Raw genomic sequence first — 25,408 nt, forward strand, 5'->3', positions numbered from 1 at the left:
TTGAATTATATTTTTTTAATAACAAAATAGAGAAAATAAGGAAAGGAGGTAGGGAGGGAGACGGAGAGACAGCATGGTTAGTGGTTTGTACGCTTGACTTGGAGTCTGGGGAGCAAGATTTAAATCATGATTCAGCCATGGAAACCCACTGGGTGGTCTTTGGCAAGTAGTAGCCACCTTGAGTCCCTTTGGGGAGAAAGGCAGGTATAAATAAAGATAATAATAATAATAATAATAATAATAATAATAATAATAATAATACTCCCTCATCCTTGGAAGACCCTATGATGTGTTGGTCAAGGTGCTGGACATCACTTATAAAGCCCTATATGGCTTTGGTCCATCCTATCTGGAGCAAGGTGTCTCCCGATATATCCCAGGGCATGAACTTGCACATTCACATACCTTCAAGTCACTTGTCAATTTCCAGCAACCCCATTAATTTTATAGAGTTTACTCTGACAAGAAATATTCCAAAGTGATTTAATCAGTTCTTTCCTTTGACATATAGTCTACAGTAACTGGTATTATTTGGTCATTCCCTATCCAAGGACTTACAATGTTTGACAGTGCTTAACTTCTAGATCAGGTGGGATCTGGTGCCTTTAGAGTACTTAGGCTTTAGAGCTGTTGTGGCTCAGCCTGAGCCTGAGAATGGGCCCATTCAGCCAGTAATTGTCCCTGCACCTGCTTTGCCAGGGGACTCTGGGTTTGGGCCTGACATGCAGCCAGAATCTGTTCTAGTGGATTCTGGGACCAGAGACCGAATGGTTGCAAGTAGGCATTGTGAACCACATTCCTCCCTGCAGTCAAGGCCAGATCTCCAGGTGCCAGATGGACATTCTAGTTTAGAGGAGGATAATGAGTTTGACAGGAGGGGAGCGATAACTCATCAAAGGAGGAAACGAGAATGTTTGCGTAGAAATAAACGACTGCTTTTTAAGCGCTCTAATGAATAGTTTTCTCATGAGAGAAAGTGTTTTCTCATGGATGAAAGATCTTGGATTTTCCTTAAATGCCTGGTTCTTCTCTGCCACATCAGAGGTGGCAACATTGTAATTCAAGAGAGAAAGATCTTTGCTCTGTGTTCTTTTATATTCTTGCAGCCGTGGATTTTGCTTCAAGTTCCAGCCTTGTTTGCCTTTGAATCCGGTTGAATGTTCCAGTAACTTTGCTGTTTGAATTTCTATTACCTTGGAGTTTGATCCTGCAAATTAGTCTTGTTTCCTGTGGTTCCAGTTTGTATCATGCCTTGGAACTGAATCTTGTTTGGACTATTCTTGATGCCTTTCGTGGGACTGAGTTCGATATCTGGTTTGGATTATGTTCTTTGAGTGACTTTCTTAGACTTTTGCTTTAAGATTTTCAAGTACATTGCTTTTGTGGATTTAAACCCATTTTATTGACTCTGAACCTTATTTGCTTGTGCTTACTTATAACCTTCAATAAACGGATTGTTTGCTTTTATTCTGGTGCTCCATTGTGGTTTTGATGTGCCTACGCAGCCTGGGGGTGCAACAGGAGCTGCCATAGCTCAGAAACTATTTGTAGCCAAATGACAAGGCCAAATATATAAAATACCTGCTGAAGATTCAGGGCCCTTCCACACGGCCCTATAGCCCAGAATATAAAGGCAGAAAATCCAACAATATCAGCTTTGAACGGGGTTAAATCTTTCTATCTTTAGAAGCCTGTTACCCATAAATACTCCGATCTGTTGCCAGCATGTTTTGCATATCTGCATGGGGAGCCCTTTTACCTTCCCGCTGAGGTGGTACATATTGATCCACTCACATTGCATGCTTTTGAACTGCTAGGTTGGCTGAAGCTGGGGCTGACAGTTGGGAGCTCATCTTGGCTCGCTACTTTGAACTGTCAACCCTCCGGTCGACAGATTTTCCTACAGCTAATGGCTTAACCCGCTGCGCTTTCACAGCCCCTTAGGACTGCAATATCTTGTGGCAGTTGACCATTTTTTTCAGTTGACCATGTCAACATCTCAAGATACCCTTTCTTATTAAGGTTAAGAACATGTCAAAGATTCTTTGAATCCCTGATGCTTATTGCATTCTATACTTCCATCTTCGTACCTGCCGGATGTCTTACAAGGGCACATGTGATCTTTTACTCAACATACTCTAATAAAAGGACTTGCGTGGGACTTCCTACTACTCGAGGAAGTAGGAGTTGTTAAATAACCGCATTTTTTCTTAAAATGATGTTGACCAGCAGAGGGCATTTGTCAGCCCACTAGAATGAGTCTCTTCATTTAGTCACACAGAATCATGTCGGTGTTTCTCAGCATTTCCTCTAGAATCATAATAAAATGACGGGTTTTGTTATAAGGAAAATATCTTTGCTTTTTTTCCTCCTGCGATGCGACTTTTAAGAATGGGATATGATTCAATTACAGTAGAGTCTCACTTATCCAACATAAACGGGCCAGCAGAATGTTGGATAAGCTAATATGTTGGATAATAAGGATGGATTAAGGAAAGGCCTATTACACATCAAATTAGGTTATGATTTTACAAATTAAGCACCAAAACATCATGTTATACAACAAATTTGACAGAAAAGGTAGTTCAATATGTAGTAGTGCTATGTAGTAATTACTGTATTTATGAATTTAGCACCAAAATATCACGCTGTATTGAAAACATTGACTACAAAAATGTGTTGGATAATCCATAACGTTGGATAAGTGAGACTCTACTGTAGTTGCGTTTGTTGTTGTTCATGCATCACAACAAATGACTGAAAGGATTAGAAATGCATCAGCCTACGCTACCTGTGTCAGAGTGAATGGGCAACATTTGAGGAGCATCGGCATTCATTTGTGTTCGTCTGGTGCATGTCCACACATTTTGTTTGCTGTAGAGCATGTTGACTACTGACAGTTTTATATTCTGTTCCCCAAAAAAGGTACAACAGAATGAAAGTGATGTTTTAGGATCCCACTGGGAAAAATCTGAAGAGGGGAAAACTGTGTTTAGCGATCACTAGGTTTCACATTGGATATCGATTTTGAGAAACTCCTTCCTTTGTGTCAGTGTCAGCCAGCCTCAGCTCTCTCCAGAAGCAGATTGCTGGCTTGCTAACAGCACTTAAAACGTCCTGTTCAGCATTCTGCATTGATCACAGAGTCAGCACCTTTTTAGAACGGCTTGCAAGCAGAGGCTTGCCTCATCTTAGTTTAGTCAATGCACAAGGTAGTAGCAATGGAACTTCCCAGCAGAGATTGTTAAAGATGGGTAAGGAGGAGTGTAAAAAAGGTAAAAGTAAAGGTTTCCCCTGACATTAAGTCCAGACGTGTCCGACTCTGGGGGTTGGTGCTCATCTCTATTTCTAAGCCGAAGAGCTGGCGTTGTCCATAGACACCTCCAAGGTCATGTGGCCGGCATGACTGCATGGAATGCCGTTACCTTCCCGCCGGAGCGGTACCTATTGATTTACTCACATTTGCATGTTTTCGAACTGCTAGGTTGGCAGAAGCTGGCGCTAACAGCGGGTGCTCACTCCGCTCCCCGGATTTGAACCTGGGACCTTTTGGTCTGCAAATTCAGCAGCTCAGCGCTTTAACACACTGAGCCACTGGAGGAGTGTAGCCCAGTGGTAAAATACATAAGACAATCAATGGAGAAACTTCTTGGCTGGCATTTCAATGCAGGGCTGAAAAATGCCCCCATATGAAAGCCTAGACATCTGCTGTCAGTCAGTATAAATCAGGGGTGGGCATGTTTCTTGTGTCCACCCTTGGCGTCTTTAAAAGGGGTAAAAACACCCCCACTTGTCTTTATTCTCAAGGCCAAGAACAAGCCACGAGAGTAAAGACAAAGATCCACTCAGAGGAAAGGTGTTCTTACCATACATTAAGGGAACAACTGACCAAATAGGGAAGCTGATGAAGAAACACAACCTGTAAACAGTCTACAGAACCACTAAGAAAATCCAATAAATGCTACGTTTAGCAAATGACAAGAGGGATCCTCTCACCTCTGCAGGAGTCTACCATATACCATGCAGCTGTGGACGAGTCTACATAAGAACCACCAAACGCAGCAGCATTGCCCAAACAAGAATCAAGGAACATGAAAGGCACTGCAGACTAATCCAACCAGAAAAGTCAACCATAGCAGAGCACTTGATGAGCCAACCTGGACACAGAATATTATCTGAGACCACAGAAATGCTGGACCACTCTAACAACCACCGTGTCAGACTACACAGAGAAGCCATTGAAATCCAGAAGCAATTGGACAATTTCAGCAGAAAGAAAGAAGCCATGAAAATTAACAAAATATGGCTACCAGTATTGAAAAACTCTAAAATTAGGACAGTAAATAACGAACAATACTCAGAAAACAGAGGAATTCCAAACAGGAAACAATCAGGGCCAGCTAATACCTCCCAACAAAGGATTCCCCCAGCCAGAAAACAGCTAGACCTTGAAGCTAAAAGGCAATTCAATGTTAATCAAGGTGGCCACTTGCAACCTTCACACCTGCCTCAAACAGACAAGAGTTCTTTCTCCCACCCTGGACATTTCACAGATATATAAACCCCACTTACCTAGTTTCCAACAGACCTCACAACCTCTGAGGATGCTTGCCATAGATGTGGGTGAAACGTCAGGAGAGAATGCTTCTGGAACATGGCCATACAGCCAAGAAAACTCACAGCAACCCAGTGATTCTGGCCATGAAAACCTTCAACCACACGTTTCTTGTGTTATTGGTATTTCAGTAAGACTCCTATAACTGCTGAACCGACACACAGTTTCTCTGACCTTTGCCTGGGAAAAGATGGTTTCTTTTGGAATTTTTTCTAAATTCTCCCAGTAATTCTATGGTATGTTTCTATTGTCCCAAATCCTAGGATTTGTTCCCGGTGCGCCAGCTCCTATGTCTCCCAATCAAGACATCTAGAGATAAGGACAGAATCAGATGTCAGTTGTATTCCTTTGTTGCCAGATCCTTTCTTTATCAACGATAGAGAGCCCCAGATCTGGCATCAACAAAATGTTGTGGTCCTTCAAAATAATAGACTTTGTTCTGATTGACTCAAAGTTGAAATCCGTTCTCTCATTCGCTTGAGCTGCTGAACTTGCTGATCAAAAGGTTGGCGGTTTGAATCCAGGGAGCGGGGTGAGCTCCTGCTGTTAGCCCCAGTTTCTGCCAACCTAGCAGCTCAAAAACATGTAAATGTAAGTAAACTTAATGTCAGGGGAAACTTTTACCTTCACCTAATTTATATTCTGCTTTTTCTCTCCATATGGAGACTCAAAGTGGCTCACAACTAAAATCATTTCAGTACAACTTAAAATATACAAATATACAAATATTAAAACAGTATTAAACAATATTAATATTAAAACAATCAAGGTTAAAACCATAAAATCACGTCACAAAATTGCAGCAGCCCTTCATTCGTATAGTAGAGTCTCACTTATCCAACATAAACGGACCGGCAGAATGTTGGATAAGCGAATATGTTGGATAATAAGGAGGGATTAAGAAGAAGCCTATTAAACATTAAATTAGGTTATGATTTTACAAATTAAGCACCAAAACATCATGTTTTACAACAAATTTGACAGAAAAAGTAGTTTGATACAAAATAATGCTATGTAGTAATTACTGCATTTACGAATTTAGCACCAAAATATCACGATGTTTTGAAAACATCGACTACAAAAATGCATTGGATAATGCAGAATGTTGGATAAGTGAGACTACTGTATATATATAAACTTTGGGCACCATAGGGAAGAGTTAACTTCCCTATGGTGTTTGTTTTGCTGTCTGTCGTCACTTTCTGTCCCTGTGATAAGTGGATTTTTAAAAATGTGTCTTGTTGTGGAAACAAGGATTGTGATAAAGCTTCAGTGGAGACGTCTTTACTGAATGATAACTGTTTCAGGAGTGAATTTCCTTCTAGGGTAGATTTCTCTCACTTCCTGTTGTCTCACTCACTCCTGTTTGTAACTATGAATCATTTGTAAGTCAAATGTTTGTAACTGCCTGTACATTTATTGTCAACATGTTTTACAGCTGTGTATGGGTTGTGTATGGTGGGAATTTTAGTAAACCTTATTGGAGAAAACATGGATTCATTGCTTTACTGGTGTCCATCCCTCTTGTGCTGGTGGGGGCTTTTTCGACAGGAAATTCCATGTTGGTCTAGGCCAGAGGTTCTCAGCCTGTGGGTCCCCAGTTGTGTTTTGGCCTACAACTCCCAGAAATCCCAGCCAGTTTACCAGCTGTTAGGATTTCTGGGAGTTGAAGGCCAAAACATCTGGGGACTCACTGGTTGAGAACCTAGGAAATTCCTAGAAATGATACCAACTCCAATCTATAGTATGCTGGGACCAGATGTCAGGTTTTTTAATGCTGTTTGATCATATCAGGTAATTGTGGTGCAGCTCGGAACATATCCTCCATGCATACGAGGTTTTGACGATAATGATAATTAACTATTTGGTTAATTTCTACACCACTTAACATATTTAGCAATATCTTGAGATTGGAATGTGTCAGTGTGGTGATTTCAGGGATGAGAAAAACAAAGCCTGCACTATTTATTTTTAGGAAAAATGCAGCTGCTGGATTATTTATTTATTTATAGCTCACCTTTCTCCTTGTATTCAACCCAAAGCAAAAATGCTAAAATGGTAAAATTCTAGAACCCTGATAATAAAACTTGAAACACAACAAAATAAGTTAAGTTGAAATGCCATCAAATATTTAAAACATGGCAATAAAGTGAAAAATGTATAAAATTGAAACCCCGCAGTCAATTAATCATTACATGCCTATCTGAGTAGAAAGTAGAGTTGTGCACTGATCCGTTTCAGCCATTTTACTTCAGCCAAATCGGTTTCTTCGGTGGCTGTAATAGCTGTAATGGCAAGGGCTCAACCATCACGTTTTCCCATTTGTAACTGGACCACGTGGCAGCCGATCACTGCTTTGTCTCCCCTATTCGGCACCACAGTTGCGTCCTGGCTTCAGTGTATTTTTTGGCTTGGCCTCTCTCCTGAATCTTTTTTAATTTTCTTTTATTTCCTTTCTTTTCCTTTCCTTTCTTGATTCTTTTTATTTAGTGGGACTGACTGGGAGTTGGGAACATGCGGGATGGGTGGGTGGAGTTTATGTGTTTGGAGGTTTGGAGAGTCACCCTTTAGCTTCTTTTCTGTTTTAAATAAATAAATAAATATGGGGTCTACCGGTATCCAACCAGCAGAAGCGGATCGACCCAAAATGCACAAGCCTAGTAGAAAGGCCTTTATCTGCTGATAAAAGGAGAGCAGGGACAAGGCCAGCTTAAACTCTTCCTGGGGAAAATAATTGACAGGCTGGGAGCAGCCACTAAGAAGACGCTGCCAAATTAAATCTGCCAGAATTGTGCATGACATAACCAGTTAGATTGCCTTCTCATTTTTTGCCCTGTTAACACCTCTAAATTACACTGCAGACATCCTCTTTGTGACATTAGCTGTTGGCATAGACACAAAGTCATGTCCATGATGCCTGTCTCCACTATGAGATTGCACATTTGTAAAAGCCCAGCTGTGAATACCAGCTTTGTTAGACATGCTGTAATTGTGAATCTCAAGATTGTCACAAGTGTCAAACCAAGGTTGTTAGAAAGTGTAAAGTGGGATATCATAATTTAGATCAGTGTTTCTCAAACTGTGCTCCTGCAGGTGTTTTGGCTGGAAATCCCAGCCATCTTACCAGCTGTTAGGAATTGTGAATGCTGAAGTCCAAAGCATCTGGAGGAGCACAGTTTGATAACAACAACAACTTTATTCTTATATCCCGCCACCATCTCCCCGAAGGGCTTACAGATGGCACAAGGTGCTAAAAACAACATAAAAGTGAATACAATATACAATAAAATAAAACACATGCAACAAGTAAAACATCAGTTCAGACTCAATCAAGCTGTGATCCTCTAACCGTGACGGTAAATTACTGGCATCATGGTTGGGCTGTAAACATTGGAATAAAATAAGTGCCAGCTGCAGTAATGGAGCGAGGGCATGGAATAAAGTGCAGGATGTATGATCACACTGATTTAGATGATTGAGTAACAAGGGACTGATTTTCAGAATTTAAAAAAGCCAAGCTATAATGGAAGGCTGGTAAGTTTATGGCTGATGAGACCTTTTAACCAGGAACTTCATGGGTTATTGCTTAGGCTTTTTGTCACCACCTGAGGAACCACCTTGTAAATATCTTTGAGACTATTTTAGTTTTAATAAGTTTCTTAGAAATATATCAACATCAGTGACATTGTATCTTGGGCTCTCCTTTGCCCTTGGATGGGGTGCCCTTGTTTGCCCACAATATTATGGTAGATTGGAAAGTGATAGGTAAAAGTGGGTAGAGTTTCACCATTAAATAGTGTGAAGCAGAAGCCCAGTAACTTAATGGTGAGCTTCTAGGGTTGCCAAAGTGAAAAAATGGAGAAAGTTTGTGCCTTTAATGGTTAAATAGAACAAAGCTTTAAAAATATTTCATGTCAGTGATACACCTTTTGGACATGCATCATTTTGCGACACAAGTAATTCAGTTTTACTAGCGAACTAGAGGTTAAACCAACCCCTGGTAAGAGATACAAACACATTCATAAATTTTAATAATGAAATGTATGGGACGCAACTTGTCTCATGAAAACCTTTCATTTATATTTTTAAAAAATATCTCAGGTTCTAAGCTCAGAGGTTTCTTGTTACGTTTGTGTGACACCACCTACACACTGTAGCCGACACACTCGTGCTATCACATGATTTGGAAAGTTCTGATGTAGAAAATGGGGTTTTGGTGTGTGTTGCTTTTTACCTGGACAAGCAATAAATACTGAAATTCCTTCTTCTACACCAGTGGTTCTCAACCTGTGGGTTCCCAGATGTTTTGGCCTTCAACTCCCAGAAATCCTAACAGCTGGTAAACTGGCTGGGATTTCTGGGAGTTGTAGGCCAAAACACCTGGGGACCACAGGTTGAGAACCACTGGGATAAGGGATACGCTGCTGGGGAAGCTGTGGGTGGGATTCTGGCGGGGTATTGTGAGTTTAAAATGCAATTTTAATTGTATTTATTATAAGTATATTTTAGCCTACATCCACACAGTATTGATTTTTTTTAACTTTTGAATTTGCACTGTTTTAAATTGTGCGACGGTTAGCTGCCTTGAGTCCTCATGAGGAGAAAGGCAGAATATAAATAAAGTTGTAGGCCAAAACACCTGGGGACCCAGGAGCCCCCAGATGGCGTAGTGGACTAAGTGACTTGAAGGTTGGGTTGCTGACCTGAAAGCTGCCAGGTTCGAATCCCACCTGGGGAGAGCGTGGATGAGCTCCCTCTATCAGCTCCAGCTCCATGCGGGGACATGAGAGAAGCCTCCCACAAGGATGGTAAAAACATCAAAACATCTGGGCGTCCCCTGGGCAACGTCCTTGCAGACGGCCAATTCTCTCACTCCAGAAGCAACTCCGGTTGCTCCTGACACGAAAAAAACCCAAAAAAAAAAAAAAAACCTGGGGACCCACAGGTTGAGAACCACTGTTCTACACAATCATTAAAAATGCAGGAGACCTCTCTAGTTTTCTAGCTTCTGTAGATGAGAGGTTTGAAATGGGAATCTCCCAAATTATAGTCAGATGAAAATAACCCCCCTTTTTCTTAATAATATTGCGCAACATCAGACCTGTAAACCGGTGATCTACAGTCAAATGGCTGCACAGGGTTGCTATTTGAGATTGACTTAATGATTGGAAATGGGCTTACATATCCCACTTGCTTGAAGTGTCCTCTTCTACTGTTTCTGAGACCTGTTTCTGTTTCTGGAGGCTTTTAAGCAGAGGCTGGATGGCCATCTGTCAGGGGTGCTTTGAATGCGATTTCCTGCTTCTTGGCAGGGGGTTGGACTGGATGGCCCATGAGGTCTCTTCCAACTCTACTATTCTATGATTCTGTGATTCTATAAAAGCCTTGTGATTCGAAGGTTGTGTTGCTGACCTGAAGGCTGCCAGGTTCGAATCCCACCCGGAGAGAGCGCAGATGAGCTCCCTCTATCATATCCAGCTCCATGTGGGGACATGAGAGAAGCCTCCCACAAGGATGGTAAAACATCAAAACATCCAGGCGTCCCCTGGGCAACGTCCTTGCAGACAGCCAATTCTCTCACTCCAGAAGCAACTCCGGTTGCTCCTGACACGAAAAAAACCAAAAAAACCCCACCTGTCTTAAACTAGGAAGCCAATCACAGCCTCCTCCTTTACCTCCAAAGCTGATCTAAGTTCTCTGTGTGATGGCAGAATAAACATTCCTCTCCCTTAAAGGTTCTTGATCTTTGTAGACCTAAGTTACATCTATGCTGTAGATTTAACTCAGTTTGATACCACTTTAACTGTCATGCTGCAATGGAATTCTGCAATTTGTTTGGTGAGACACCAGAACGCTTTGTCAGAGAAGGCTAAAGTGTTGTCGAAGGCTTTCATGGCCGGGATCACAGGGTTATTGTATGTCTTTTGGGCTGTGTGGCCATGTTCCAGAAGTATTCTCTCCTGACGTTTCGCCCACATCTAGATGTGGGCGAAACGTCAGGAGAGAATACTTCTGGAACATGGCCACACAGCCTGAAAGACATATAAGGCTGAAGTCCTTGTAAGACTCCTATGATCCCAGAGTGTTGAGCCCCAGTAGTTAAAGTGGTGTCAGATTGCATTAATTCTACAGTGCAGATGCATCCCTAAACAGCCTGTTATTCCATTTTGTTCAGATCATTCTTCAGAGGGGATTAAATTTTCAAGCACTGTACAATATTGAGTGAAAATAAAAAGTTACTTACTCTTAATCCATTTGGTGCTTTTGTCTTTGACAATTTAGAGAAGGGGAAGAAAGGGGGCAAGTGTGGAGAGAGGGAAAAGCATACAGTGCATGGGAAACAGGCTACGGCAACATGTGTCTGTCTCGAGGAGAAACCCATGCTGGTGGAAGCCATTGGAGTTCAACTTGAGCTGTGGTTGGTGCCCTCAAGCTGATCAATCAAACTGCAGGGCAGACTAGTGATGCCCTGGGGTCACAGGTAAACATGCAAAGACTATAAACAGAGCTGACTCACCTGACTGGCAGGAAGGCAGCTATGGCCACGCCTAAGCAAGCAAAGTTTCAAGTTCCAATTCCATTGTGTTCTTTACTCCACACACACTGGACGGGTGGTGCAGGCTGAAGGTAGACGTGGATAATAAGTCAGCGTGGGTTGCTGAACCAATCTGTGCCCAGATCTTTTTTTTATGGAAAACCCTGTAGCACTTTGTTTTTCATGAGAGTGGTAGAACATGGCCAAGGAGACCTTTTAGAAGCACTTATTTACTGTGAGCAGTTTGCAAACAAATGAAAGGTAAGTGGTTTGGATAGGTACTGTTTCTGTAGTATGCTATACATTGATATAGTACCATTATAGTCATACCGGTCTGCACAGTTTGTGATCTACAAAACTAGCCCTCCAGCTGTTTATGGAAGCTGTCCTAGGGGCTTGGGTATAAGGCTTCAGGAGCAGAGGACATTATCAGGCAGCTGGCAAATTGCAATATGCTGATTTTGGGTAGAGTGGCCAAACTAGCTGAAAAGTGGGTTAGGAAATCATACCCCCTCCTCCTCAGAAAGTCAAACCCATATACAGTAGAGTCTCACTTATCCAACGTTCTGGATTATCCAATGCATTTTTGTAGTCAATGTTTTCAATACATGGTGATATTTTGGTGCTAAATTCGTAAATACAGCAATTACTACATAGCATTACTGTGTATTGAACTACCTTTTCTGTCAAATTTGTTGTATAACATGATGTTTTGGTGCTTAATTTGTAAAATCATAACTTAATTTGATATTTAATAGGCTTTTCCTTAATCTCTCCTTATTATCCAACATATTTGCTTATCCAACGTTCTGCCGGCCCGTTTACGTTGGATAAGTGAGACTCTCCTGTAATTCAGTTTCAGAATGCAGTTTAACTGCATGGAACTGTTTGCTGTTGAAGGCTTTCATGGCTGGAATCACAGGGTTGTTGTGGTATACCTCACAACCTCTGAGGATGCCTGCCATAGATGTGGGTGAAACATCAGGAGAGAATGCTTCTGGAACATGGCCATACAGCCTAGAAAACATACAACAACCCTACATTGAACTGCACTATATGGCGGAGTAGACTCGTATAATCCAGTTCAATTACAGGTAAAATGCATTCTGAAACTGCATTATATGACAGAGTAGATGAGACTACAGTCTTTCTGGGCATACTCTCATGCTTTTAGCAGCAGCTAGATCAGGGGCTGCTGTGGCACAGCAGCTTAAATTGCTAAGCTGCAGAACATGCTTACTGGAAGGTTGGAGGTTCGAATCTGTGGGATGGGGATGGGTGAGCTCCCATTGTTAGCCCCTGCTTCTGCCAACCCAGTAGTTCAAAAACATGCAAATGTGAGTAGATCAATAGGTACTGCTTTGGCAGGAAGATAACAGCCACATGACTTTGGAGATGTCTATGGACAACGCTGGATCTTCAGCTTAGAAATTGAGATAAGCATCAACCCCCCAGAGTCAGACACAACTAGACTTAATGTTAGGCGGAACACCCTTTACTTCGATCTGGGGACATTTGTACAAAATATTTTTTTCATGCCAGGAAGAATATCACCTGACATCTGCACATTTCTGGTTTCCCAGTTGGTCACTCCATCAGCTCTGTATTATGATTTGACAAAGGCCTGTTCCTGGATTGCAATATCAAATAGCAAAAATTTATTATAGTGCTAGTGTTAGGTTGAAGTTGGATAGTAAGATGTGCATGGTTGAAATAAACATAAACGAGCAAGACAGGTCTTTGCCCTCATGAAGCTTAGATTTATATTTTAATACAGAACATAGTGAAATTACATCTTGGGCTAGGGGGTCCCCGGGCAATATAGTCAGTGACCATGTGGCTGGTGGAGTCTTCCTAGCTGTCATCCGAAACATGATTTCTCCAGACTCTGTTTTAACAGTATGGGAGACAGCAAAGCTAGAGGTATGAATGAAAAAAATTGGAGGAGCAACCTTTATTGTAATCCTGTAATGTGGACAAGAAAGGTACACATATGCTGCTCTCCATTATCTGTTGTCCATGCAGAATAAATAACCAGAAAGGAATTGATATTACGGAGTAGAAATAAAGTGGAATCACTGCAAAAAGACTTAGCTGTAAATAAAATAAATTTGTCAACAGGGACAAATGTAAGATACTCCACTTAGGCAGAAAAAACAATGCAAAGAAACAATGGGGGACGATGCCTGTCTCGACAGCAGTATGTGTGAAAAATATCTTGGAGTCCTCATGGACAACAAATTAAACATGAGCCAACAATGTGATGCGGCAACAAAAAAAGCCAATGGGATTTTGGCCTGCATAAATAGGAGTCTAGTGTCTAGATCCAGGGAAGTCATGCTACCCCTCTATTCTGCCTTGGTCAGACCACACCTGGAATCACACTGTGTCCAATTCTGGGCACCACAACTGAAGGGAGATGTTGACAGGCTGGAGTGTGTCCAGAGGAGGGCGATTAAAATGATCAAGGGCGTGGAGAACAAGCCCTATGAGGAGCGGCTTAAAGAGCTGGGCATGTTTAGCCTGCAGAAGAGAAGGCTGAGATGAGACATGATGAGGGCCATGTATACACATGTGAGGGGAAGTCATAGGGAGGAGGGAGCAAGCTTATTTTCTGCTGCCCTGGAGACTAGGATGCGGAACAATGGCTTCAAACTACAGGAAAGGAGATTCCACCTGAACATTAGGAAGAACTGCCTAACTGTGAAAGCTGTTCAGCAATGGAACTCTCTGCCGCAGAGTGTGGTGGAGACTCCTTCTTTGGAGGCTTTTAAGCAGAGGCTGGTTGGCCATCTGTTGGGGATGCTTTGAATGTGATTTTCCTGCTTCTTGGAGGGGGTTGGACTGGATGGCCCACGAGGTCTCTTCCAACTCTGTGATTCTATGAAAGCATTCAGTCATTTTGACATAGTTTAACATAGTCAGATTCCAGTGATAAAACAAGCAAATGCATGCAAACTACAGAGAAAGTAAGGCAGTTGGGTCTTCACTGGTCTCCCCATCATATTATGGTTGAAGATTTAAGAAAACTGTATACATTTATTTTATTTATATATCATTTTTCTTCACATATGGTACCAAAATGTATTGTCATGTATTCTATCTGATTGTATTTTCTGTTCACACAAAAGATCGTAATTGAGTTCATTTGTCCAAGCTGCAACCATTGCTCGTCCCCATGTAAGCCGCCTTGAGTCCCTTCAGGGAGATGGAGGCAGGATACAAAAATAAAGTTGTTGTTGTTGTTGCAACCTTATCTTCCTATGCTCTGAAAGATTTTCTGATCACATATTTGTTTTTAATTTGCATTTTTATTTTTATTTTTTTCACTTTCATTGAGTCCTGTGTCCCTTTACCTCTGGGAGTGCATGGATGAACGTATGAGTTTCTTTCAAGTTGATGCCAGAAATGTGGCAGTGTGTAATGTGGCCAGTATTCAGTGAGGTTAGCCTATATGCTCTCATTGCCTCCCACACTTTCCAGGCCCAGGGCTACCACAGTGTCCAGGAGGCCAGAATAAGAAATACAGATTGTTCTGCATACATGGGGGAAATGACATAGGAATATATTTCCTCAAGTATTCATTTATTCCATTAGTTTCCTCTTCCCCACTGTTTTATAGCTTTGCAAATATATCCATTTAAAATTGGTGAATGAATGAGCTTGTGGACAGAGCTGATATTGTACTTTTACCATAACCTGCCACTGTGCAGTCTGCAGTCTTGTGTATAGTCATCCATGAGCAGGTCCCCTTGAAAAATTTAGGTGGTATGTTGTAAAAGGCTTTCATGGCCAGAATCACAGGGTTGTTGTGTGTTTTCCAGGCTGTATGGCCATGTTCCAGAAGTATTCTCTCCTGACGTTTCGCCCACATCTATGGCATGCATCCTCAAAGATTGTGAGGTATACCTCACAACCTCTGAGGATGCCCGCCATAGATGTGGGCGAAACGTCAGGAGAGAATGTTTCTGGAACATGGCCATATAGCTCAGAAAACACACAACAACCCTTTAGGTGGTATGTTTGGCAACCAGGCGTAGAGTCAATGATTTAGTGTCCCATACTGGTAGAGAAATGGGAAGGGCCTATATGGAGAACATAAAGTGCTTTGAGTTAGCACAACACTCCCCTGTTCACAGGCTTCAGTCTGCACAGATATACAGAAAGATGTCCTCAAAGATTTAAAGGAAACATGCCTGGTATGCTCTTCAAAGGAGAGATAACCATCATACTCTGTTTAGTGCCAGGAAATCTGCTTGTTAAATTCCTTTGTACTGTGTAAAGAAATCACACAGTATATTCACACTTACAATGCAGAAGAAGGGATTAAGAAAGCTGTTGGAATTCAGCCTCAAGTTCTGTTGGCAAAACACTTGCCCTCTTCACATCGCAATATGCTTTGTATTTATTTATTTTTTAAAGGCTTATCCAGCTGAGACATCATAATATGTACTTCCACCTTGTGACATTGTCTTCAGAAGAACTGAATATTGAAAGGCCCTGTAGACTAACTCAATAATAAAAATAATAACTTCATTCTTCTATCCCACCCCATCTCCCTGAAGGGACTCGGGGCAGCTCACATGGGGACCAAGCCCAATAATACACAATAAAATACACCCTCATAGGTACATTTAACTTATAACATGTAAAAGCAAAACTTCCAGTAAAATCAAATTAAAACAGCTCAACAAGGCGCAATGAGTGTATTCAGAATTTGGAGGCATGCGGTTAAAATTACGTAAGTGCAATAACTGGCAAAATAATGATGAGATAGATCATATAAAGTGCAGTTGCTGGCAATAGGTGGAGGCATGGATATCGTCAGATTATACCAAAAGCACATTGATCAACCAGAGAAGTCAGCCATAGCAAAGCCTTTGATGAACCAACCTGGACACAGCATATTATTTGAGAACACAGAAATGCTGGACCACTCTCACAACCACCATGTCAGGCGACACAGAGAAGCCACTGAAATCCACAAACGTGGGCAATTTCAACAGAAAGGAGGAAACCATGAAAATGAACAAAATCTAGCTACCAGCATTTTAAAAAAACTAGAATCAGGTCAGTAAATATAAAGAACAACACTCAGAAAACATGGGAATTCCAGGCATGAAACAATCAGGGCCAGCAAACACCTCCCAACAAAAGATTCCCCCAGGCAGGAATCAGCTAGGCTTTGAAGCTGAAAGGCTTTTCAATGCTAATCAAGGTGATTTATTGCAATAGTAACACTTGACAAGAGTTCTTTCTCCTTCTCTGGACAGTCTACAGATATATAAACCTTACTAACCTAGTTTCCAACAGACTTCACAACCTCTGAGGATGCCTGCCATAGATGTGGGCGAAACATCAGGAGAGAATGCTTCTGGAACATGGCCATACAGCCCAGAAAACTCACAGCAACTTTGCTGTAACATTATTTCAGACCTTCTTTGTTTGAACACCAAATTAGTCTGTGTGCAGCTGCCTTTGAAGGCTGCCTTGTGTGGTCTACTTGATTCAATCTTGACAATAGCCTGACAATTGACTGGATTTGGTGGCACTTAAAAAATCATTAGACTTCCTTGCAAAGATATCTTCCAGGTGCCAGTCTGCCACTGCCCTTTCAATTTTTCAGTAGCATTGGTCTAGGCTTTCATAACCAATGTTTTCCCTATGAAGTTTTTCATAATCTAGAGACATCGGCTTATCCAATCTCAGTGGCACATCTTCCTGATTCAAAATTTTGATACTAGTTCAGCCCTGCCGCCCAAAACAAAACGGCCACTGTTGTATGTCTCAGATTGCAAATGGGCAAAATGCCAACATCACAAGTCAGCTTTAAGGCAGGCTGTTATATGATAAATGGAATTTTCAGTCCTCTGTATTAACCTCTCTAAATGTACAGTAGAGTCTCACTTATCTAACATAAACGGGCCGGCAGAATGTTGGATAAGCGAATATGTTGGATAATAAGAAAGGATTAAGGAAAAGCCTATTAAAAACAAATTAGGTTATGATTTTACAAATTGAGCATCAAAACATCATGTTATACAACAAATTTGACAGAAAAAGTAGTTCAATATGCAGTAATGCTATGTAGTAATTACTGTATTTACGAATTTAGCACCAAAATATCACGATTTATTGAAAACATTGGCTACAAAAATGTGTTGGATAATCCAGAACGTTGGATAAGAGAGTGTTAGATAAGTGAGACTCTACTGTACTTGGATGAGTGTTGGTGGACACTCCGGCAGTGAGTGAGTGAGGTGTTATACTTATGCAAAATGTGTCCCTATTTCCCCCTGTTGAAATTGCTATTCGAAATCCTGAGTCCTTTCCACGTGCTAGAGCTCCAGTTGATCCAATGAAGACAAGCGAGGATGAAGCAGGAACAGAAATTGTTTGTTCGCAGATGGCCAAGGTGGATGTCAGGGTCCAGAGCGTAATCCCAGATCTGGCATGCTTCCCCGTTACAAGCATGGACATTTCATAGACATTTCACACACATTTGGAAAAATGAGAAATTGTGATTATTAGAGTGGTTTCAGGGTGCCATTGGTTAAAGGGGGCTGTCTGTTTCTGGCTACCAATTGGTTGGAAGTTTAAAGATCCATGAATCTCGGTTGCTGGTTGTTAGAGAGGTCTGGTGGGAATTTCAAGACATTCATTGGTTGAATTTGAAGCTGTCTGCTGATTGTTGTGTCTGTCTACTCTGCGGGGCAGAAGGGTTGGGAAAGAATGTGGTCTGGGTCATAGAAACCAAGAGTTTATCGGGTTGTTGTGAGTTTTCCAGGCTGTGTGGCCTTGATGTATGTATGGTAAGAACACTTCTCCTCTGGGTGGATCTTTGTCTTTATTCTCGTGGCATGTTCTTGATCTACCGTGTTTCCCCGAAAATAAGACAGTGTCTTATATTAATTTTTGCTCCCAAAGAGGCGCTAGGTCTTATTTTCAGGGCATGTCTTATTTTTCCACAAAGAAGAATTCACATTTATGGTTGGATTTTTAAAAAAATGAAAATGTATTATCTACTGTACAGTAGTTGTCATCACAAAACAGCATAACCAAACTGTGAATTCTTTCAAGAATTTCTATATTATATTTTATTGCTATACTATTTTTAAATTACTGTTTTAAATTTCTGTTTGTATGTAAATTTATGTTGTTGTTGGGCTTGTCCCTTCTGGGAGATGGAGGTGGGATACAAGAATAAAGTTATATTATTATTATTATTATTATTATTATTATTATTATTATTATTACTTGATACTACCTTTATTTCCATGTACAACAATCTATGGTATGTACATTTACCGATCCTCCATGCTTCGAAACAAAAACTTTACTAGGTCTTACTTTCGAGGGAGGCCTTATATTTAGCAATTCAGCAAAACCTCTACTAGGTCTTATTTTCTGGGGATGTCTTATTTTAGGGGAAACAGGGTAGGTCAATGGTTCTCACCCTGTGGGTCCCCAGTTGTGTTTTGACCTACAACTTCCAGAACTCCCAGCCAGTTTACCAGCTTTTAGGATTTCTGGAAGCTGAAGACCAAAACATCTGGGGACCCACAAGTTGAGAACCACTGGTTTAGGTGGTTCAGTTCACCTTGGAGGTGGTGGGGTTTGCAGATTCTTTTTGCATGGTCTTCCAGGTCCATCCAAGCCCCAATTTTTTGGGGGTAGGTTTTACAACAAAATGAAAGTCTGGTGATTTCACTTCAGCCTTTTCTTTGTCCCTTGCAGATGTCATGGTGCCCTCAGTACCGCACTTCCAAATTCCGCCATGTTTATGGAAAGGCAGCCAACAAGGAGAACTGCTACGACTGTGTCCCTATCACCCAGAGTGTCCATGACAACCACTTCTGTGCTGTGAACCCACATTTCATTGCCGTTGTGACAGAATGTGCAGGTGGAGGAGCCTTTCTTGTAATACCAATCAGTCAAGTAAGTGAGGCTTAAATCTGTCCATATAACTGGCGTGTTGAGGGGGAGAGAGATGCAACCATCTCCTTGTAAAGCAAAGATGAGAATCATGCAACTCCAAGATGTTTGTGCCGTCGCGCCTGGGGCTATAGCTCTTAGCGAAAGAGGCATGGACGTGACATCTTTCCCCAGGGTATTGCTTCTTGCCTTCCTTTAGGGAAGCTGGAACTCCCAAGGACCAAAACAATGTAGATAACTAAAAAACTGGTTTTATTGTTCACAAAAGGTTATCCCAATAAGCTGGAAGTTTCAAAGGGGTAAAGGAAAAATATACATTACAGTCTTTGGTTGTTTTAAGTCCAAGGAGCTCTGTAGCTGAGAAGCTTTTCCAGGTCCCTCTTTCTCAATGGCTGAGAATGCCGGAGCAAACCTCAGCCTCAGTCCAAATGGCCTATGTTTGAAGATACAGTCTTCCTCTGGTAGAAAGCTTGATGGTGGAATGAAAAGGGAATCAGGAAAGGGTGGAGTCAAACAATTGAGCTGAGGGAGCAATATAACTGGTGCAAACATTGATTGACAGATATAAATAACAAATCCAACTACATTTACAGGGTAAAGGCAAAATCAGGCATGTGTTGTCGAAGGCTTTCATGGCCGGGATCACAGGGTTGTTGTATGTCTTTCGGGCTGTGTGGCCATGTTCCAGAAGCATTCTCTCCTGACGTTTCGCCCACATCTATGGCAGGCATCCTCAGAGGTTGTGAGGTATGGAGAAAACTAAGCAAAGAGGTTAATATATATCTGTGGAAAGTCTAGGGTGAGAGAGGTCAGTGTGAATGTGTAGTTAATCACTTAAATTAGCATTGAAAAGCTTATCTGCTGTCTTCTTCCTGCCTCTGGGGCATCCTTTGTTTAGAGTCGTTAACTGCCCTTGGTTGATTCATGTCTGGAAACCCTCTGTTTTCAGAGTATTGCTTTTTATTTACTGTTCTGATTTTTGAGTTTTGTAATACTGGTAGCCAGATTTTGTTCATTTTCATGGTTTCTTCCTTTCTGTTGAAGTTGTCCACATGCTTGTGGATTTCAATGGCTTCTCTGTGTAGTCTGACATGATAGTTGTTAGAATGGTCCAGCATTTTTGTGTTCTCAAATAGTATTCTGTGTCCAGGCTGGTTCATCAAATGCTCTGCTATGGCTGATTTCTCTGGTTGAATTAGTCTGCAGTGCCTTTCATGTTCTTTGACTCTTGTTTGGGCGCTGCGTTTGGTTGTCCCTATGTAGACTTGTCCACAGCTGCATGGTATCCGGTAGACTCCTGCAGAAGAGAGAGGATCCCTCTTGTCCTTCGCTGACCGTAGCATTTGTTGGATTTTCTTCGTGGGTTTGTAGATAGTTTGTAGGTTGTGCCTCTTCATCAGCTTCCCTATGCGGTCAGTAGTTCCCTTGATGTATGGTAAGTAAACCTTTCCTCTGGGTGGATCTTTGTCTTGACTCTCATGGCTTGTTCTTGGCCTTGCAGCTCTTCTGATGTCTGTGGTGGAGTATCCATTGGCCTGTAGAGCCCAGTTTAGGTGGTTGAGTTCACCTTGGAGGAGGTGAGGTTCGCAGATTCTTTGTGCACGGTCTGTCAGGGCTTTGATTGTGCTCCTTTTTTGACTTGGGTGATGGTTGGAGTTTTTATGAAGGTATCTATCTGTGTGTGTAGGTTTTCTGTAAACTGTGTGGCCCAATTGTTGATTGGGTTTGCGGATGACCAGAACATCTAGAAATGGCAGTTTTCCTTCCTTTTCTTTTTCCATGGTGAATTGGATGTTTGGGTGGATGCTGTTAAGATGGTCCAGGAACTTGCTGAGTTCTTCCTCTCCATGGCTCCAAATCGTGAAGGTGTCATCTACGTATCTGAACCAAACAGTTGGCTTTTTTGGTGCTGTTTCTAGGGCCTGTTTTTCAAAGTATTCCATATAGAAATTTGCTACTACTGGGCTGAGAGGGACAAGTCTACATAGGGACAACCAAACGCAGCGCCCAAACAAGAGTCAAAGAACATGAAAGGCACTGCAGACTAATTCAACCAGAGAAATCAGCCATAGCAGAGCATTTGATGAACCAGCCTGGACACAGAATACTATTTGAGAACACAAAAATGCTGGACCATTCTAACAACTATCATGTCAGACTACACAGAGAAGCCATTGAAATCCACAAGCATGTGGACAACTTCAACAGAAAGGAAGAAACCATGAAAATGAACAAAATCTGGCTACCAGTATTACAAAACTCAAAAATCAGAACAGTAAATAAAAAGCAATACTCTGAAAACAGAGGGTTTCCAGACATGAATCAACCAAGGGCAGTTAACGACTCTAAACAAAGGATGCCCCAGAGGCAGGAAGAAGACAGCAGATAAGCTTTTCAATGCTAATTTAAGTGATTAACTACACATTCACACTGACCTCTCTCACCCTAGACTTTCCACAGATATATATTAACCTCTTTGCTTAGTTTTCTCCATACCTCACAACCTCTGAGGATGCCTGCCATAGATGTGGGCGAAACGTCAGGAGAGAATGCTTCTGGAACATGGCCACACAGCCCGAAAGACATACAAAATCAGGCATGATATAACAATTCAAATATTGCAACTTACAGTTCCACATATAGATGGCGCCACTCGCACTGTCACAATGTTGTTGGATTCCAGTTCCCAGCATTCCTTCCCAGCAATTGTGCTGGTTAGGGCTGTTGGGAGTTGTAGCTGAACACCAACTGGAGAGCCACATAATTCCCACCTTTGTTCAAAACCCAGATTTGTTTTTAATAAGAGGTCATGTTTTGAGCTCAGCTGAGAATGGAAAGGCTGGCAAGACTTCCTTTCGGAGGAGAGTTGGAAGGCAGGTTTGAAGACTCTGCGGGCTCTTGTCCAAGCCTTCTTTGAAAAAGGATCTGGTTTCAAAAACAGTTTTTTCCCCTTGCTAAAAGAAAATATAGTGGAGAAATTTGCCTTAGAAAAGAATCATGATTCTTGGAAGCATAATTCTCTCTTATTTAGAATGGCCTCCACACTCCCCTCTTTTAGGAAATTATTAAAAACCCACCTTTGCACCCAGGCTTATGAGGAATAGTATGTTTAACCGCCTGGCTTCCCGTGAAATGAATGTTTAATGGAAAAGGCTTTAAATATGGATATGCGTTTTAACTTATTGATTCAGCTTTTAATATTTGCATGAATTGTTTATTTGATTATGTTTTTATTGATTTGTTATTGTTTGTGAGGATTTATAAAGCGGCACCATGATGTGGTGATTTGACTGGAAAGGCATGTGTCGACACCTGATTGGCTGAGCCAGCCAGGAGCCAGAATTCCAATTGGCTGCTGTCTCTGGCTTGCTGCTGAGACAAACGGTTCTAACTCCCATTTTCACCTCAGAGAATGAAAAGAGCACTGACTGGAAATGGTCAGGAAGGAAATGGCTGCCAACTCTCCGAAGCCTAATTATTTATAAGGCAAATGAGGCATATTTAAAGACTGTTTAAAGGGACTGTTTATTTTCTCTGTTCTCTGTGTGAATTCAGAGAGACTGCTGTATATATTGCTGCCCTGTTTGATCTTTTGAACTGAAGTACAATAGAGTCTCACTTATCCAACATTCGTTTATCCAACGCATTTTTGTAGTCAATGTTTTCAAAACATCATGATATTTTGGTGCTAAATTCGTAAATAGAGTAATTACTAAGTAGCATTACTGCGTATTGAACTACTTTTTCTGTCAAATTTGTTGTATAACATGATGTTTTGGTGCTTAATTTGTAAAATCATAACTTAATTTGATGTTTAATAGGTTTCTCCTTAATCTCTCCTTATTATCCAACATATTCGCTTATCCGACATTCTGCCGGCCCGTTTATGTTGGATAAGTGAGATTCTACTGTAAAGATACTATTACTTGTTACACAAGCCTGAGTGACACTTTATTATACTGCAGGGTTTATCTTGATTCAGAAACTGTGATAAAACTTCTATTTATTTATATCTACAACCTTCAACATTGTTTATCTTGTTTACTTGTGTTGTATTACCCAGTTATTTATTATGTATGTCTGGCATCAAATTGGTGCCAATATTGTTGTGAGCTGTCCCAAGCGCCCGGCGGGGGATACAAATAAAATTTGTTGTTGTTGTTGTTGTTGTTGTTGTTGTTGTTGTTGTTATTATTATTTCCAATACATTTTAAAAATCTGCAGTGAAAGTTGCAGAAATTGATTTTGGATTCACAGATGGCCTTTGGGCTGTGTAATTCCCACCCCTTTTTAAATTGTGAAATTATAAGGATGCGGAGCCAGCCAGTTAATGATAATGCCATTGTTCTGGCAGCAAGCTCTTACTGATGCAGGGACACAAAGGGTGGGCGTTTCTCTTGAGTCTCCTCATTAGGAGTGATTGAATTTATAACCACTTATTTGAGACTAAGCCTCTTTTAATCCAGGATGAAGCATGTTTGGCTTCTAAACAAACATGCATGGGATCATGCTGGGGCTGACCCATGCACATTCGGTGCAAAACCAGGTCAGAATTCCCCACCCGCAGGAGGAGCCGAGGAAAAGGAGACTAGGATCGTAATCCTTCAGGCAGCCTGTTTTCGGCATGCAAGGCACCCACTTGCTTCTTTTGGCGGGTTTACATTTCTCTCCCAGCCCACAATTTCAGAATTGCTGCTTTAAGCTTTACCTCTAGAGCTGTTATCAGTAAAACAGGCAAGTACTGTGTTTTGGTTTAGGCTTTTCCCTCCCCTTCCTGCTCCAATCACTCATATTGCCCTGTTGTATACACATAAAGAAATGTTGTCCAAGCCATGTAATAGTTGGCTAAAGAAATCACGCTGTTTCTATATTCAAACAATTAAGGATTGTGTTGTTGAAGGCTTTCACAGCCGGAATCACTGGGTTGCTATGAGTTTTCCAGGCTGTATGGCCATGTTCCAGAGGCATTCTCTCTTGGTGTTTCACCCACATCTATGGCAGGCATCTTCAGAGGTTGTGAGGTCCGTTGGCAACTAAGAAAGTGAGGTTTATATATCTGTGGAATGTCCAGGATGAGAGAAGGAACTGTTTGTTTGTTTGAGGCAAGTGTGAATGTTGCATTTGGCCACCTTAATTAGTATTGAATGGCCTTGCAGATTCAACTCCTGGCTGCTTCCTGCCTGAGGGAATAATTTGTCGGGAGGTGTTAGCTGGCCCTGATTGTTCCTTGTTTGGAATTTTCCTGTTTTCTCAGTGTTGTTCTTTATTTACTGTCCTGATTTTAGAATTATTTTTTTTTGAAATACTGGTAGCCAGAAAATTAGTAGATAAAGAGCAACACTCATAAAACAGAGGAATCCCAAGCATGAATCAATCAGGGCCAACAAACATCTCCCAACAAAGGATTCCCCCAGGCAGGAAGCAGCCTTTCAGTACTAATCAAGGTGGTCAATTGCAACATTCACACTTGCCTCCAACAGACAAGAGTTCTTTCTCTCACCCTGGACATTCCACAGATATAAAAAAAACCCACTTTTCTAGTTTCCAACAGATCTCACAACCTCTGAGGATGCCTGCCATAGATGTGGGCAAAACGTCAGGAGAGAATGCTTCTGGAACATGGCCATAGAACCCGGAAAACTCACATCAACCCAATTAAGGATTGCTTTCCTATCTCCAGGCTGTCCATTCAAGAGAAGGCTTTCCACTAGAACTGTATTATATCCTGTTTTTTTCTAATTACCACATATTCTACTTCTATTGCCTTAACCTGAGGAAGTGGTTCCAGCTCTGTTCCTTTTTGTGGACCACAAATGGTACCTGAAAGTTTTCATGGATCACCATGTCAATGTGTGATTTGTTTCCTTTTTTGTTTGGAGTCTAAGCTGCCGCCTTTGTTTCCAGACAGGAAAGCTCGATCCACATTACCCTCGCATCTGTGGCCACAAGGGAAACGTTTTAGACATTAAGTGGAATCCTTTTGATGACTTTGTAATAGCTTCGTGCTCCGAAGATGCAACAGTAAGTTTTTGGAAGCTTTTGGGGTTAGTATTATGTCGCCACTTTTTGTAACCATGGCTAACTCAAACCACAGCTTCCAAGTGAACGAGGTTGCAAACTGCAGTTTGGACTCACGTGTCATGCCTTTGGAAGGCTTAAAAGAATAACTGCTAAAAAGTTACTATGGTGTAACTAAGGGCCCTTCCACACAGCCATATAACCCAGAATATCAAGGCAGAAAATCCCATAATATCTGCATTGAACTGATTTATCTGAGTCCACACTGTCATATATTCCAGTTCAAAGCATAAAATGTGGGATTT

General features: G+C 41.4%; 1 protein-coding gene across 2 annotated transcripts in view; it reads left to right on the forward strand.

Moving 5' to 3' along the window:
• Window positions 1–25,408, forward strand: part of coro2a (coronin 2A) — a 98,283-nt gene that overhangs the window by 49,920 nt on the left and 22,955 nt on the right. Inside the window, exons 1-3 of one of the 2 annotated variants that reach the window (XM_008121296.3) lie at window positions 10,708–11,411; window positions 18,888–19,088; window positions 24,990–25,106. In XM_008121296.3, coding sequence (XP_008119503.1) covers window positions 18,888–19,088; window positions 24,990–25,106 — 318 coding nt within the window. In that variant the 5' untranslated portion in view covers window positions 10,708–11,411. Of the gene's footprint in view, window positions 1–10,707; window positions 11,412–18,887; window positions 19,089–24,989; window positions 25,107–25,408 lie in introns of those variants that run through there. The other variant, XM_062971726.1, reaches the window with a different exon arrangement.

The sequence above is a fragment of the Anolis carolinensis genome, chromosome 2, assembly GCF_035594765.1.
Source record: "Anolis carolinensis isolate JA03-04 chromosome 2, rAnoCar3.1.pri, whole genome shotgun sequence".
NCBI classification, from domain to species: Eukaryota; Metazoa; Chordata; class Lepidosauria; order Squamata; family Dactyloidae; genus Anolis; species Anolis carolinensis.